At 40.0% G+C, this 16881-nt stretch overlaps 2 protein-coding genes across 3 annotated transcripts; one reads left to right on the forward strand and one right to left on the reverse strand.

Annotated features, from left to right (window-relative positions):
• The first annotated feature begins 8345 nt into the window (after positions 1–8345).
• Positions 8346–14352, forward strand: LOC129746371 (haloacid dehalogenase-like hydrolase domain-containing protein 2). 2 transcript variants are annotated; one of them, XM_055739998.1, is made up of 4 exons: positions 8346–8432; positions 8819–8934; positions 9007–9526; positions 9589–14352. In XM_055739998.1, the coding sequence occupies exons 1-4, from the start codon at positions 8418–8420 to the stop codon at positions 9760–9762; spliced, it is 825 nt and encodes a 274-aa protein (XP_055595973.1). In that variant the 5' UTR covers positions 8346–8417; the 3' UTR covers positions 9763–14352. The 2 variants fall into 2 exon arrangements, with proteins under 2 accessions (XP_055595973.1, XP_055595974.1); XM_055739999.1 differs by lacking the exon at positions 8346–8432 and adding an exon at positions 8585–8612.
• A 192-nt stretch (positions 14353–14544) lies between these two features.
• LOC129745341 (histone acetyltransferase KAT8) lies at positions 14545–16398 on the reverse strand. The gene is made up of 2 exons (XM_055738356.1): positions 16104–16398; positions 14545–16027 (listed from the first exon to the last, which is right to left on the reverse strand). Exons 1-2 carry the CDS (start codon positions 16269–16271, stop codon positions 14687–14689), a joined length of 1509 nt encoding a protein of 502 aa, XP_055594331.1. The 5' UTR covers positions 16272–16398; the 3' UTR covers positions 14545–14686.
• Between the last annotated feature and the right edge of the window lie 483 nt (positions 16399–16881).

Genomic DNA, 16881 nt, shown 5'->3' on the forward strand with positions numbered 1-16881 from the left:
GTCTCAACAGCTACATTTAAAACTTTATTAAATTTTTTGTGCTTTCCGATGAGGAGAAAAAAAATCATATCAAGATGAGATATTTTGATATTCAATTTATTTCTATCTCAATGAGTTATAATTTAGTACTCGTAGGTGTTACCACGTGCAATCATAGTAATCCAATTAACGAATTAGGTCAAATCATAGCAATCAGGATTGTTAGGTCGACTGAAAAGATTTCACATTCATTCTGTAATCACCATTTGAAGAATAAAGTCATATTCAACAAACTCTCTTAGTGAATACAAAGGGAAGTTTCTTTGATTCTGGGACAAATAAAATTTCCTTTGTTTCTAATCTGTTTTCCTTTATTTCAAAGAATTTTTCACCTTTGAAATTAAACAACAATTTTTTTTTGCAAAAATCGGGGAATTGGTGGAAAAAAATCAGGCTAAGATAACGTAACGGAAATTTCGCTAAAAGTGATGACCTTTTTTTTTGGTCACCGCTCCTCATTTTTTCTCTAATATGTGTTGTGAGCATAATTCTACTGAATCAAAGCACTCGACAGATTCCCTTTAACACGTTCGTCGCCACGTCACCCATATATGGGTGACGGCTCTCTTAAGCAAGGTTGCCGCTCAGTTCTGCCACGCGTTGTAAATCTGAAGCTCTCTCGCTTTACTTTCATGCTCTGAGATTTTTTTTGGGCGACGAACGTGTTAATTCCCTTTTTTAAATAAGAATTCAAGGGAATCTTTCGGTTGCTTTGATTCAGCCACATTTCCACTTTTTCACTTCAGCAGTTGTACCTAATCCAGTTCCTTACTACCCAGTTTCAAAAATCGCAAAAATCAGGCAAAATCAGGCATATTTTCCAAAATCAGGCAAATTCAATGGCTTATCAGGTTGTAAGACAGGGCCCCGAAAAATCAGGCAATGCCTGAAAAATCATCCATATTGGCATCTCTGTTCACGTGTAATTTTCTACCCGTTTGTTAGGTAACTTATTGTATCTTTTTACCTATTTAAGAATTGGAACAACCAAGTCCAACATCCAATTTAAGCGGGTTGCTTAAAGCAATGCGGTGGTCCAGTGTCTCCTTTTGAGAGATTAACTGTGCCACGGATTCGTTTTCAACATCACAAACTGTATCTTCCACCGTACCCTAAGTTGCAATGGGTTAACGGCTGCGGTGTGTATGTTTGTGAAAATGATAGATCAAACCATCATTTTCCTGACAGTGTCGTTACACACAATCTTGTTAAACATGGTGTCATAATATGGCCTAAATTAGAAGAGGAGCTGGACATCTTTATTAAGTTTAAATTCAGCAGTAGGTTCAAATATGTCTATTTTTTCATGATCCATGTTGATAAGATGAATGGGAGTTAAAACACTTGCCCTCCCTTCCGCAGAACAATCGCAACATTTGGTAGTGAAAGTATCACAATTTACCATAATAAAAGTTGATACTTTCAATAGGGCATAATTCGTTTGGTTAGATAGTTAGTTGGTTTAGTCTTATAGAATTAAAAATAGTGAAAACGTGCTAGAAGTATTACGATGTTAGGTAAAGATTATGGTATTCGCCTCCCCAATGCTCTAGTAAGTGTGTATTTGCGGTTTATGAATTTCGTTGGCTTATTCTTAAATCAAGCATTTTACAAGAACTAGAGGCTCATTGGATGGAAATGCTGTTCTTGAAGAATGTTATATTTCATTTGGTTAGACGTTTTTTTTTCTCTTTTTATTAAATTATTCACTTTTAGCAGATTTTTACGTTTTTCGGTTAGGTTTGAAATTCATCTATGGAAGTATTTAATAGAATGTACGGTTTTGAATAATGACAATGAGTAGATAGTCCAAATCACTGATTTCGGGCATTTTGCAGTAGGCACACGGTATATTTTAATAGAACCCCTATGTAGACTTAGCATAGTTTGTCAGAGAGGTTGACCAGAATAAGTGATTAGGTTTTAGAAAAACAGCATTGTGCATTTCCAGTTCTTTTGATAAGTAGACGATATCGATAAAGATACTAAAGCTAGATTATTACTGGTTTGAGCTAGGCTTCATATTATATATTGATAGATAAAATGAACTAATATCCTATTTTTCTTTTTTTTTTCTTTTCTTTTCTTTTTTATATTTCTTTTCATGTGACCTTTTGATAATGACGAACGAGCCTTCAAGCTATATCCTCTCAACATTGGACCCCTAAGATGGTTTCGAATCCCAAGGAGAGTTCTATAACATGGTGAGAGCGTTCCATTTTATTTTATTGTTTTCAATTATATATAAATACTGTAGTTAGTTTCGTTGGGATTAATTAAGCGACCTGTCTCAAACCGCCAACGTTATTCCTCCAACTGGTATCATGAGGGGTTAGTTCACTATCTTGTTCTGCTTTAAGTTCATATTCATCCGAAGTGGACTTAAGGAAGTGCAAGATGGTATAGCCAACGTCTCAAGATCGCTTACTATTCTAAGCTGCCTACTCTAAACTTTTATTTCCCTGACCCCTCTACCCACATTTCCTTTTCAGCGTCAGCTTCTCACAGCTATTTAAACGCCACAAAAAAAAAAAAAAATATCACAAACTGTATCTTCCAGCAATAATTATGCTATCATTTCAAGCGGAGGCGCAATAAGAATTGAATTTTTATAAACAAAAATAGATTATTGAAGGACGATAACAGGTGTAGTTTATATTATGGTTATCATAACTAAATGATGTTGAAGATTCATGAATTTGGCTTAAAATAATTCGCTTATATTGGATGTTGCTGAAAGCATTGAATTTTTCAATCAAAAACCAGTTATTCTCTTGAACGGAGACTCCGGATCAGGTCACACTTGGTTGTTCAATTTCTTAGGTAAAAAGTAATACAATTATTTACCTGACAATACCCAGAATCGGGTAGAAAATAATAAAGCTGGTTGTGGGTTGCAATGCCGCAACCCGTGGTGTAGAGGACAGCCTTCAAGTCTTCTAAGCCAGCGGGTATGAGATCGAATTCCGGTCACGGCCAGCGTTGCCACATTTAAATCTGTATTTTCGAGCCAAAATATCTTTTTAATCTGTATAAAATCTCAAAAATCTGTACACAGAAAAAAATAATGACTATTACGTGTCATTGAATATGCTGCCCTCTAAAGTAAAACGAACTGTAATTCGAGAAACATGTCATTTTCAATCAACTCATTTGAAAGTCCATTGAAAATCATTTGAAATTACAGCAAATGTCCGGTAACAAAAAGGAGCATGATATTTACTGTAATTTTACAGGTTGAAAAATAATTCTATGATGATAAATTACGTGGCGTCCATTAATTTTCAGTTACAAATAAAAAAAATAAAAGCCTGGCATCACATGCACACAATCGAAACGTCAAAAGCGCGCGCGCAGACGGTTTATTTTGTTTTGTTGTTTTGGTTTCGATTCTTTCTGTACTGCGGTGTTTCGGGCCAGTACCATTCACTGAAAGAAGTACTGGCTCGCTAATGTGGTTCGAGAAAGCAAAATTTCCTGCCCGGAGTAAGTGTGGAAGCAGTTCAGGTGAATATATTTCCAGCAAATGAGTACCAATTCCAATGAAATTTTCCGTTTCAGTAGTATGTTTTCCGCAGTGCGCCCTCCAGCTTGATTGGGGTCGACTACGAGACGGAACGGCGCTACGAAGGAGGGAGCCCGATACAAACCGGCCATTAGTTAGCATTGAGCTTAATACAGTAGCCACAGATAACTTCCATCGCTTCTACATGTTTCATTCGTTTAAAACCTTCCTGCAGGTGGAGGAAAAACTTAAAAAGGCCAAAGACATCGTTAAGACGGCTAGGTTCCTCTGCTCAGTGATCAGTAGTACCTGTTTTTTTGGCGAATTGGATCTGCAGGCAAGTTAGGCTGTTTTATTTGATTGGATCAATTAATTTGAACGCTTATTTTTAGGTATAGCATCCATGTTCTTTCAAGCTTCAAAAAATGGTTTAAATGGCTTGGAATTTCGAGAACGACTCTCTGAGTACAACAGTACGTGTCTGCAATGAGAACCGAAAACCATTGCCGTTGCTTTCATTTTTGTGGCCAGTAAGCTGATTAAATTTATGGTGTTAGATTGGATCGGCAAACAGTCGAAACACCTCAATTGGTGGGACATGTTCGTCCAACACGTCACCATGGATATCCTCGAACACATTTGTATGAAGTGTTGGACCTCTGTCAGCAACCGAACAACGTAACCCCCACGGACAGTCCAAAACAACTTCCTCCCAGTAAATCGTCCCCGCCCATGAGGCCATGACACGGGTTAACATTTTTCCGATTACAAGTTAAACACTCCGATCGTCAGCAATCCGTTATCAAAGGTTTGTCTGCAAATTTAAAACAAAACAAAAACCTGGAAAACGTATATCCTTTTTAAAATTGTCATGGCAATTCTAATGAGATTTTACATTTTAGGAAGCGCCTGAGACGATGTCGCTATTCGAAAAGAATGGATGACGACAGAAACAAATCCGATCGAGCCGCGGTGGCGGAAGAGGAAAATAAATACGAGCAAACCAAAGCTTTTTGCGGATGCCTACCATTCGAAAGTGAACATTTGTATGCAAAACTTTGTAATAGGCTAATATGGGGCTATTTTATGATGCCTAACTTTAGCCTACAGAAATTAACAGAAAAAAATCGGGTACCTTAAAAGATTTTTCATGTGCATTAATTTATTCCTGTTTTGTTTTTTTTTTCTTTTTTACGCACAGGTGTAGGATTGCTCAAAAAGGAAAAGCCATCGCGGTCTCATGAAATTGCCCTGCGAATTGACGGAGTGTGCGGTTTTTCTAACAATGTACCAGCTCGAAACATGCAGGTAAAACCCCCTGAAGAACAACAAAGGCAAGCTGGGTTAAAACCGATCAAACATATCGCTCGGAAGCTTAACGGCAAGCGATGATTTTTGCACTAGAAGCGACTGCACAATCCACTGCTTTTCCTTAGTGATACGAGATGTGAACTTTCTGACGAAGAGGGCAATTTTCGAGACATTGAGAAATTTTCTTCAGAATCGGTGAGCGACCGTTGAAAAGTAACCAAAGTAAAAAGGTCTATTCTAATAAGAACGTAAGTACCGAATTTCGACTATCGAGCCATTTTACAAATCCATATCTAAAGATTTCTATTTATGAATTTTATTTCCTTTTTAGATTCGACGTGAGTAAAACGGCCAAGAAGTTAATCTAGTCGAAATGTCAGGAGAATCGTAAGCAGCGCTAGCTTAAGAATCCACATGCGATCACACGAAGAAAAGTCTTTCCCTTGTGCAGCGGTTCACACGATGCGAAGAGAACTCTTTCCTAATACGGTTACTGAATTTTCGGAAGAACTTATGCCGTTAAATGAAATAACATTGTTATTTTTATGAAAATCCGGCCAATTTCCGTGCGAAATTTAGACAAAGTCGGACAATTGTATTAAGATAAACGATAGTAACGGCACCGATGAGGATGGTCCGACTGACGACGACGATGATGATGATGAAGTCGTTTCGGTTCATTTTGTGTTATAATTTAACATCCTTTAGTGAAGTTGGCCCGTTTTATGATTTCACGCCCCGCACGGTGGCCGATTAATAAGAACGCGAAATCATGAGCATAAAAAAAATTAAAATTCTTTAAAATATGCTGATTTGTCTTAGTGTATTGGGTTTATGGTAAAAAATAAATTATGTATATACGAATAAAATTTTATTTTATTTAGCTATGAAATTTCACTGTATTGAAGTAAATCAAATCAATTAAATTACATGCATATTGTTTAACAGGTAGCTTGGAATTACAGGTCACTTGCAATCTCAGGTTGTTAGCAATTACAGGTCGCTTCAATTTACAGGCCTGTAATTTTATATAGCCTCTTAAAAATAAATGTCCTCGACCTGTAAAATAACGGTAAATGTCCTGCTCCTTTTTGTTACAGGATATTTACTGTAATTTTACAGAAAATATTTTTTTCTGTGTATTGAAATCTGTATCAAAAATTTTCATCCCGGATATTTACGCTCAGCTCATCGTAGCTGCGTAGTGCACTCATTTGGACTACGCTGCTCATTATTGCGGGCTACTATTTGTGCAACATGTCAAACCAGTGTTAAACCTGACATTTTGTATACGCGTACCGTTTTTGGTTTAACCATGTCCGGTTAATTGTAACGGACCAAATGTCAGCCACGTCTAAAAAATAAGGTCACGCAAAGTTCAAGGTCGATAAATTCCGTTAAATATAACGATCAGTGTCCTTCTGGGGTTAAACAATCAGTTGGAGTTTGAACATTGTGTCGATAGTATTTATTTTTTTAAAGTTACATTTCCTATAATTCAATGACCAATTTTGGTACATGATTCTTTATCACAGGCCCTAAGCTTGTTGTATTGCATTGTAACGGTTCCGAACTCTAATCTTGAAGTTTTCCCGTATTTGCAAGCGTGATAATTGATGGATGATTGAGTCATCAAAGTAGATGATTATTGATTGACTCGAAGTATAATCACAGAGAACCAGAGTTCGGGCTGGAGCCCCAACCGTGTGTAAAAATTACCAACCGTAATTTCAAATAAACGACGCCATTTTTGCAACTTAGCTAAGAGCCACTAGATGTCGTTACGGTACTTCTATTTTTTCCATTTTTACTACACGCTCAGAAAATAATACCTTTAACGAATGAAAAATGCACTCAAAGCCAAATGTACTTTCAGTCACCCAATCGAGTATGAAAGTAATTGTATGATTTTTTTTGGCCTGTGTTTGTTTTTGTCGATATTAAAATCCTACATCAAGACAAAATTGAAAAAAAAATTAAGAATAAATTTTGATGTAAACACAAATTTAAAGATTCGTTCAGTATTATTTCTTATTTCACAAAATTGTTATCTAGGTACGATTGGTGAAAAATTGATACATGATGTTATCGGATATCTGTAATAATGAGTATAATGGAGGAATATTTGAAGAATTTAAAAAATTTTGATATCGAGTTGCTTTCAAATGTCTATTCCTATTCCCTTAAATTCTAAGGAAGTGTCCGGGTTATCTTCATGCAATTACTCTGCTCTGTCTAAGAAACCAATGTCGGTATTTGGAATCTATTTCGATCTCGAGAATTTAGCAATGTTTGAAAAAAGATGGGTGGTGAAACTTTCAATTGATTAGATTTGAAATGCTTCGTTATGAGTGAAATATGTTAAAAAAAAATCCTAAACGAAAAGTGGAGTTTATCCATTCGAGGGGTATCATAAATAACACATCATACAGAAATCTTGCGGCAAATATTAACTTAATTATGTTTAGATAATTAAACTCTTATATTACCTTCCTCTTCAAAATAATGTTTGCTTTTTCTCACAAACAAAATTAGTGGCTCAATACAAAACGAGTACCAAATGAGGCAACATTGCCAAAAGAAAAAGATTTCGTTTAAAGAGCATATATGTAGTTCCTGCTGCAGATATCATTGTTGCTTTTCATACACCCCAAAAAAAAACTAGCTGAACTCTGTTTTGGTGCGACCTGGAAGTAAATTTTGGGTAATTTATGTTCTGAGTGTTCTCGAATGTTGACAAACCAAATCGACAACAACAGCAGAGTTACTTAGCTAAGAGCCACTAGATGGTGCTGTTTTTAGACCAATTTTAACGGTTTTCAAATGGTCGACGATTCGAATTCTTACACACGGATTCGACACATATTTGTTCGGGGCCCGTTCTCTGGTTCTCTGTGGTATAATTAAAAATATCTTGGAAAATCTCTGAATTTCTGAAAATCTGTATGAAATCTGTATAAATTTCCAATTATCTGTAATCTGTATATACAGATTCTGTGTCTGAAAATTTCCATAAAATCTGTATACTTACAGAAAAATCTGTATATGTGGTAACGCTGGTCACGGCATACGGCAATAACTGAATTAGATTTAAAAATCTCGCTGAGAAAGATTTAAGTAACAATTTTGATATGCTATTCTGATCCGGTTTGCATTTGAAAAATGTATTGATTTCAAAATGTGTACAAATATGTCAACTTGGTGTTCCATTTTTTCAAATGAGTTCTACTAGGTATGACTGAGATAACTGTGATTGGAAAGTTAGTCTTTTTTTTATTATCATAGAGCAGCTGCAAAATGTGTTTTCCTGAATTTAATAATAATTAAAATGAATTTATCCGGATATCAAAAATGCGACAAAATAATGAATAACTTATTGCAAAAAATCCAAATTTAGATTTTTACAAATTGGTGGTTCTAAATCTCCTGGCTGTCGATATAATTTCTTGCTACGTTTTAAAATGTGAATCTCGATAAGATGTTTTTGAGTGTTACGCTCAGTTGTTATCCGATTGAGTAAGCGTAGGTTTTAATTATCTTGTTTCTTTCAGGATTTTCGAAAATGCGAGTCTCACAGGTAAGAGATATTTAATTCAGAATTGTAGAACTAATTTTAATAATTGAAAAAAGGCTAGTAGATTTATCTAGTAAAGGTTTCAATTCAAAATTTTTCTTGATACATATTTTTTTTTGTCTATAAACTTTTCTCTAAATAGGCAAATAGTAAAAATATATGTATTCCTGGGTAATATCTTGAGTAAGTAACAAAATTGTTATCAGCACGAACCTTGTACGTTACGCAAGATTCGATGCCGTTACATTGTTTACAAACAACTTTTAACAAGCACAAGCTGCACATAGTGTCAAAAAATTTTGCCCCTTTTAGAAGGCCATCAAAAGTCAAAACCCGGTTATTTTGCTAGAAGCTGAAAAATATTTAAATTATTTTCAAATCCTCTGCAGACAGTGATTAAAAAAATACGCGATATGAGACCAATTAAGGGAGCTCTTATAGATCTCAGTGGAACATTACACATCGATGATCAACCCACAGAGGCAGCACCAGAAGCCTTGGAAAGGTATGTTTGTTGAGTTAATTGAAAGATTATTTTCTTACCTACGTATGCCAAATACTTTTTATACCATTTTAGGCTAAGAGATTTAGGTGTCACTGTGAAATTCGTAACGAATACAACGAAGGAGAGTGTATTCTCGCTCTATGATCGTCTAATCAGGATAGGTTTTCGTTTAGAAAAGGATGAAATCTATGGATCTCTATCTGCTGCATCGAGATACGTACAGAGCAACGATCTAAACCCGTACTATATTCTCACGGAGGATGCTCGCAGAGATTTTCCTGCTAACACTCCGGACCGGCCCCTAAACGCCGTAGTTGTAGGGTTGGCACCAGAACGATTTTCCTACCAATACCTGAACGAAGCCTTCAGAATTCTCCACGCGAGTAGGGGCACCGCTAAACTAATTGCTATTCACGAGGGAAAGTACTATAAGGCGAAAGATGGGATCTCACTGGGGCCAGGATGCTTCGTCAAGGGTCTGGAGTACAGCAGTGGTGTGCCAAGTGTTTGCATCGGTAAACCAAACGCTTATTTTTTCCGATCCGCTTTGCCAGAGGGATTGGAACCTCAAGATTGTGTCATGATTGGTGATGTACGGAAAGTGTTTTGATTGTAGATTTTCAAAATTATTTCATTTTTTTTTTTATTTCATAGGATCCCAATGACGATTGCATCGGTGCAATGCAGATCGGAATGCGAGGCTTTTTAGTGGAGACGGGAAAATATCAACCGGAACTGCAAACAACGGGAAAATTACCCGAAGTGACAGGCATTTTCAAGAATTTCAGCGCTGTAGTTGATCATATTGTAGAAAATATTTATATGTAATAATGCAACACATACTTCGCTTTCATTTAGCAAACAGGTTTATTCGAAGGTTGAACAACTAGTGAAGTTTATTAGAAAGCTTACGTGCTATTTATACAATTCTAATGTTTCATAGCTTACTATAATTTAACATCCCCCCTTAAGCTATAATTTATCAATCCCCAAACTATTTCTTGCTTCGATGAATTTGGGAACTGGAACAGCTTTCGTGAAGATGTCTGCAGCTTGTTGTTTTGAGGAAACATGGGACAAAACAATAGCTTTCGATTCCACCTGCTCTCGAACGAAGTGATGGCGGATATCTATGTGCTTGCTTCTTGAAGAGTAACCCATCTCCTTCTCCGCCAGGTTTATCGCACTCTTGTTGTCACAGCGAACCGGAATTGCCATAGACGTCCCAGTCAACTCCGCGATAAGACCACGCCACCATATAGCCTCTTGAGTGATGGCCGCCAATGCCATGTACTCTGCTTCCGTTGTGGATAGAGCTACCGTCGGTTGTTTTCGAGAGCTCCAAGCCACCGCACCACCATTAACCAGGATAACGTAACCGCTTGTTGACCGCCTCGTTTCAGGATCGTTACCCCAGTCAGCATCGCTGAAAGCATCGAACTGACTCGCGTGTTTCCTCGAGTAAACCAGTTTCAAGGATTTCGTTCCGCGCAAATACCGCAAGATTCTCTTTGCTGCTGTCCAGTGGGCTTCTCCAGGATTAGAACAGTAGCTGCTAACGGCATTCACAGCATGGATGATGTCCGGCCTAGTACATTGGGCCAGAAACTGTAGACTCCCCATCAGTTCACGGAATGGAACACGCTTCATCCGCTCCACTTCTTCTTCGGACTTTGGACACATCTCTTTTGTCAATTTCTGAGTGTGGTCCAAAGGGGTCTGAACAGGATTACACTCCGACATATTGAACCTCGCCAGGATATCGTCGATGTAGCTTTCCTGGTCAATTCCAATCTCGCCTTCTTTTCTGGTGATTCGTAGCCCAAGGATTTTTTGAGCCACTCCAAGATCCTTCATTTGGAATTTTGATGCTAACCCTTGCTTCACCTTAGTGACCATCTTCTCATCATTTGAGAAAATGAGGAAATCGTCCACGTACACCGTCAATATCAGCACCTTGGATCCTTCCGCTCGATAGTAGACGCACGTGTCATGTGCTGATCGAGATAGACCCATCTTCCGCAATTCCTTGTCCAGCTTACGATTCCAGACCCTGCTAGCCTGTTTGAGACCGTATAACGCTTTCTTCAGACGACAAACACGCTTCGTTCCGTCCTCGAAGCCTTCTGGTTGGCGCATGTAAATTTCTTCCCCCTGGAGTTCGCCCTGAAGAAATGCTGTCACTGCATCGAGTTGGTGGATCTCCAAGTTCAGCTCAACCGCCTTCGCCAGCAAATATCGAATTGTAGCGTAACGGACGACCGGAGAATAGGTCTCCGAATAGTCGATGCCTTGGACCTGGGAACACCCTTTGATAACCAGTCTCGCCTTGAACCTTTCAATGGAACCGTCTGCGTTGGTTTTCACTTTGAACACCCACTTGTTATTCAAAGCCTTTCGTCCTTCCGGTAAGTTGGCCATCTCCCAGGTTCCATTTCTCTCCAGCGACTTATACTCCATCTGCATGGCCTCGGTCCATCGTTCTCGTTGTGGATGCCGCATCGCTTCCTCGAAGCTTTCAGGCTCGATGATTGGCTGTGAAAGGGAAATCTGCGGAAATTTCTGGCCTAATGCTGATTTGGGAGAAAACTTGCCTGTGATCGGGCGCTCCCGATCACTGTGCCTCGAATCATGTTGCTCGCCAACGGACTCTTCTGATCGTGAGGGGAGCGCAGTAGGTTTTCTTAAATTGCGACGAACACCATCAGTTTTCGGATGCTGAGGAAAATCGAATTTCTTAGGGAAGACACTGTACGTAACTTCATAATCAGCATACTTGCCTGGTAACCGGCGCTCCCTCGCGCTGCGCCTGACCACCCCCGTAGGCTGTGGATCTTCTGAATGCGGAGGGAGCGCAGATGATGCGCTGGTTGACTCCGCTCCAGATTCCACCGTCGTTTCGTAGTCTTCGTCACCAGTGAAAGTTGAATCACACCAGATAGATTCATCTTCACTTGCCTCATCCTCAAGCTCTTGTTCGATTTCCGTTTCGACTGCTTCAGTCGAGAATTCCACCATCGGAGTTTCCGTTTCCGTTTCTGGCTTTTGGTTTTTCTCAACTCCCTCGCACAAAAAAATCACGTCTCGGCTAACGAACACCTTACCAGTTCTTTCGTTGTACATTCGGTACCCTTTGGCGTTGGTGGCATACCCGATGAATAAACAGGATTGAGATTTCGGATCCCATTTCTTCCTTCTTACTTTTGGTACGTGAGCCATCGCTGCTGTGCCGAAAACTCGCAGGTGCGACAGATCTGGTCGAATCCCTGTGAATTTCTCTTCCGGCGTAACCTGGACTCCCTTGGATGGCGATCGGTTGATTAAGTAAACCGCTGTACCAACTGCTTCGGCCCAAAATCGTTTGTCCATGCCAGCGTCGAACAGCATTGCCTTCGCTCGCTCAATGATGCTTCGATTCATTCGTTCTGCCAACCCGTTTTGCTCTGGATTGTACGGTACCGTCAATTCGTGGCTGATCCCATTCGCCTTGAGGAACTTAAAGAACTTCTGCCCGACGTACTCCTTTCCATTGTCACTTCTCAAACGTTTCAGTTTCAAACCTGTTTGAGTCTCGACGAACGCCTTGAAATCTTGAAACGCGCTCAGGGCTTCTTTCTTGGATTGCAAGAAATATACAAACGTCTTGCGGCTGCAATCATCGATGAAAGTAATGAAGTATTTACTTCCACCGATCGATTCTTGCTCCATCGGACCACACAGATCCGAATGAACCAACTCCAGAACTTCCTTGGCTCGGATTCCCAACGCTTTGAAAGGCTGCCTTTGATGTTTGCCCTCGATACATGGTACGCAATGCTCCATATTTGCATCACGGAACTTCACACCTGTGGCCAAATTTCTCAACTGTTTCAGGCTCTGCACGTTCAAATGACCCAAGCGACGATGCCACAATTGCAGTTCTCCTCCGGTAGCAGCAACACACGCAGTCGGCTTCCTGACCGCGTTCAGCTGATATAGACCACCATCTTCTGCTCCCACCGCGACCAGCTCACCTGAGCGGACGTTGACCACTTCACAAGAATCGCTCATGAAGATAACCTTATGACCTCTTTTGCAGATTTGGCTCACCGAAAGTAAGTTAACGGCGATATCTGGAACACAAAGAGTATCATTCAACGTAAGAGAGCAAGATGTACCTTCAACTGCTGCTTCGAGTTCAACGTTTCCAATGGCAACCACCGGAATTTCATCGCCGTTGGCCACGTGGATGGTTTCCGACATCTTTCTGCTGCCTGACATCATTTTTTCCTGACGACACATGTGGGTCGTCGCCCCGGAATCGAACAACCATTTATCGCACTGATTTGGTTGCACCCTTGCTGAGAAAGCGGAATTTCTGGACTGCTTCTTGAAAGGTCTGGAACTTCCTGGATTGCTTTGATCCTGTTTGCTCAGGCACTCCGATGCAAAATGCCCCATTCTATTGCACTTGAAGCATTTTACATTCGCTCTACCTTTGGACGACCGTTTTTGATTGCTGATAAAAGCACCTTCCGAATTCGAAGATTTTGCCACAGAATGAACCTTTACATCCTGCAAAATCTTTGCCTTAACTGCATCAGCCGTGATGTTCGTCCCGGACGCCTCCAGCCCCATTATCATGGGCTCATAGTTCTCCGGCAAACCCATGAGAAGGATACTCGCCAGCCACGTATCATCCACCTTGAATCCGACTTCTGCAAGCTTGTGATTCGTCGACATAATTTCATCGACATACTGCTCCACGGACTTGCACTCCTCCAAACGAATACTCGTTAGTTTCCGCAGCAGACCCATTCTGCGGGTCATTCCGCCGTCCTGGAAAGCACTCTTGAGATTCGCCCACGCTTGATGTGCAGTAGTTGCCTCCTGAACCAAGCTGTAGTTTATTGGTTCTATTCCAAGGCAAATGGTAGCTAGCGCCCTCTGGGACACTTCCTGGTTCACCACGTCGTCATCGTCCGCTTCCACGACACTCCAGCTTCCTTCGCGAATCAATACCATTTTCATGGCAAACGCCCAGGAACTATAGTTCTCACGTCCTCGGAGCCTTTCTGTAACCGGCAGACTAACGTGACTTGCTCCGGCCCTCGGAACAACTGCCACTCGATGAGAACTCTGGTCACTGGAAGTCATCTCTGCTTCAATGTTTAACACGTTTTTTTTTTCACACTTGACTTGAAAAAATTTTCACTGTTGAATCGAACAAACAAACCGCTATAGCAACGGTTGTTAGGTAACGTTAACTGGGTCCATAACCTATTAGCAAACAGGTTTATTCGAAGGTTGAACAACTAGTGAAGTTTATTAGAAAGCTTACGTGCTATTTATACAATTCTAATGTTTCATAGCTTACTATAATTTAACAAAGTCTAGTCTAAATTAAAAGGAACTACAAATAAATCAATAAAAATATGCTCGAACCGTTTCTTCTGAAAGATTAACTCTGGATCAAGAAGTTTAAGTTTTCTTATGAAAAGTTTAAAACTACCTTTTTAACTTTCCTTAAAATCTTCAAACAAATTTCAATACAAAAATGTACTTCCAAATAATTCTGTCCTTAAAAACGGCTTTCTTTTGGCTCTATTAAAACAAGCAAAGTTTATTGAATTCAGTGTCTCGCTGGAGTTAAAATAAAATTATTTCTTGCTTTGATACCAACACTCGGCAAGAAACAGAAAGGTATATTGAACAAATAAACCATTAAAAAATACATACATGAATAAGGGGTATCGACCACATCTGCAGTTGTTTAGGTTTTCTTAACTTGCTTGACAGGAATGGCTCGCTTCTGCGGTGTCCATCGGAGGAATGCTGGGTCGACCATCAGTTTGGGCTTCTTGAATTGTGGCAACTGGAGATGTTCCTGTACGGCTTTACCTGTTACACAAATGACGTGTTGCCCTTTCCAGTATTTCACCATTTTCATCGACTGCAGGGTGTAGATTATGTCGTCTTGAATAATGCCTGATAATTCACTGAGCTCCTTGATAGTGGTTGTTTTGTACTCCTTCATCAGCTCAAGCAAAGTGTATGCCCAATAGCTGCGGTAACTCAACCTTCCAAGATCTGACAAAGGTTTTTCCGGACTGCCAACAATACCCTCACGACGAGACAATTCGTAGCTAAATGCGATCAGCAACTTGCCGTAACCTTTACGCTGATATGGAGGAAGTATTAGAATACAGGCAACATTGTTTCCCTCTGGCGATTCTTTTTCCTTAGAAAAATAACCGACTATGTGTTGTCCTTCCTTGTCAATTTCACACAAAACGTAGAAATAGAACGGATCTACATCGTAATACAAGGTTTTGTGATCCAGGAACAGTTTTGCCATTAAACAGAGAGTCTGGCAGTAGAATCGATGGTCTTTGCCATCTATTTCGAAAATTGAAACAGTCCCCTTGCGGTAAATTTCATTTCCAGGGGGCTGCCGCCGACCACAGGTCAACTTGTGTTGCTGCAGTGTTTTTGGAAGGCGCATGTATCGAAGACAGTATTCGCATACGTACAGTGTTCCGACTTTTCCGTATTCTTCTGGGTACGGGGAGAAGTACCACGTATCTATTTCGTATCTTCCGAAACGTAACTTATCGATGTACTTGACTTTAGTGATGGCCTCATGCTCCTTTTCAAGGGCAGCCGTTGTTGGGTCCATCTCAGCGTAGGTTTTCTGCACATGATTTATTTCATCGTGTCGTCGTTTTTGATTCCGTGTAATCTTCCGATCCGGATCACCATCTACCATGTCGATGTCAGTGCTGGGTTTGCCAATTTTAGGCGAGTCTTTTGGGTTGGCAAACGTAGTTACTAGTGGACTTTTACCGTTATGATCTTGGTTGATTGGAGTTCCGATTCCGGTAGTTTTCTTATCAGTAGTAGTTACAGCACTAGATATACGATCCCGAGATACCCATTGATCCAATCGACGATTCAATCCTTCATAATGGATGTAGTATTCGAGCTGTTTTGGATCACACGGGTTTTGCCGACTCTGGATGAGCTGTGCTGGATGCCAAGAGCCGTCCTGACGTTGGACCATGTACTCGGATCCTATCATCAGCTTGTCTTCTCCGTCTTCTGCTTTTAATGTCTGCGTAACACAAGATCGTCCATTAGTGATGCAATCGATCAACATTCTGATGAAAAGAAAACAAAACAACGCTCACCTCATTCAACAGCGACGCGTCCTTATTTGCAATGCTGGCGCTGGGGCCGCCGCCGGCTGTTCCCAGTGTCGGTTTTAGCGCTTGTTTGCCATGTTCCTGCTCCATTTCTTTGTCAGAGTGTTCACTAGTTTTCACTGTCCGCGGGGCAACCATTTCCGGCTGTTGCATGCGAAAACGGATCGGTAATTTTTACGTTTAAAAAAATTTTTTCAGCTCCCAAAAATGAACCTCGTCGTCGTCGTGTCGTTTAATTTTCGGCTCGCCGTGCGTCAAATTTTTTGTAAAAGCCTTTCTACACTGAATCAAACGCTACAGTCAACATTCAGTTGAAAAGTCAAAAGGCTTTTCGGTGCCACCTTTGTTTTGAATGAAAAAGGTCGGGGTCGGGAGTGCACCGATTCGACCAGACCGACAAGACTGACCTGAACAGCGTCAGCTGTTTTTCGAGGCATTTAAACTTCACCCTAATCTTGAGTGTCAATGTTGTCAATATGACAATATTTGGATGGACGTTCAACGGCTTGTAACTTTATACGGATGCATCCATATAAAAAAAAAAATCATCGATGAATTCTTGAAGTCTTTAATATTGTATTATTACTTTTTTATGGAAGCACCCTGAAAGTCCAGACTGTAGTATTTAACTCAGTTTTGAGTGTAATCTTTTTACACTGTGCTACACAGCAAAAAATTTCTAAAAGTACACGGAATCTAAAAAACCAGTGATCTATTTTTTCTTGAGTGTAATTACAAAAGGCTGTAATTTTAAACTCCTTTT

The sequence above is a fragment of the Uranotaenia lowii genome, chromosome 2 (genome assembly GCF_029784155.1).
Source record: "Uranotaenia lowii strain MFRU-FL chromosome 2, ASM2978415v1, whole genome shotgun sequence".
Taxonomy (NCBI): domain Eukaryota; kingdom Metazoa; phylum Arthropoda; class Insecta; order Diptera; family Culicidae; genus Uranotaenia; species Uranotaenia lowii.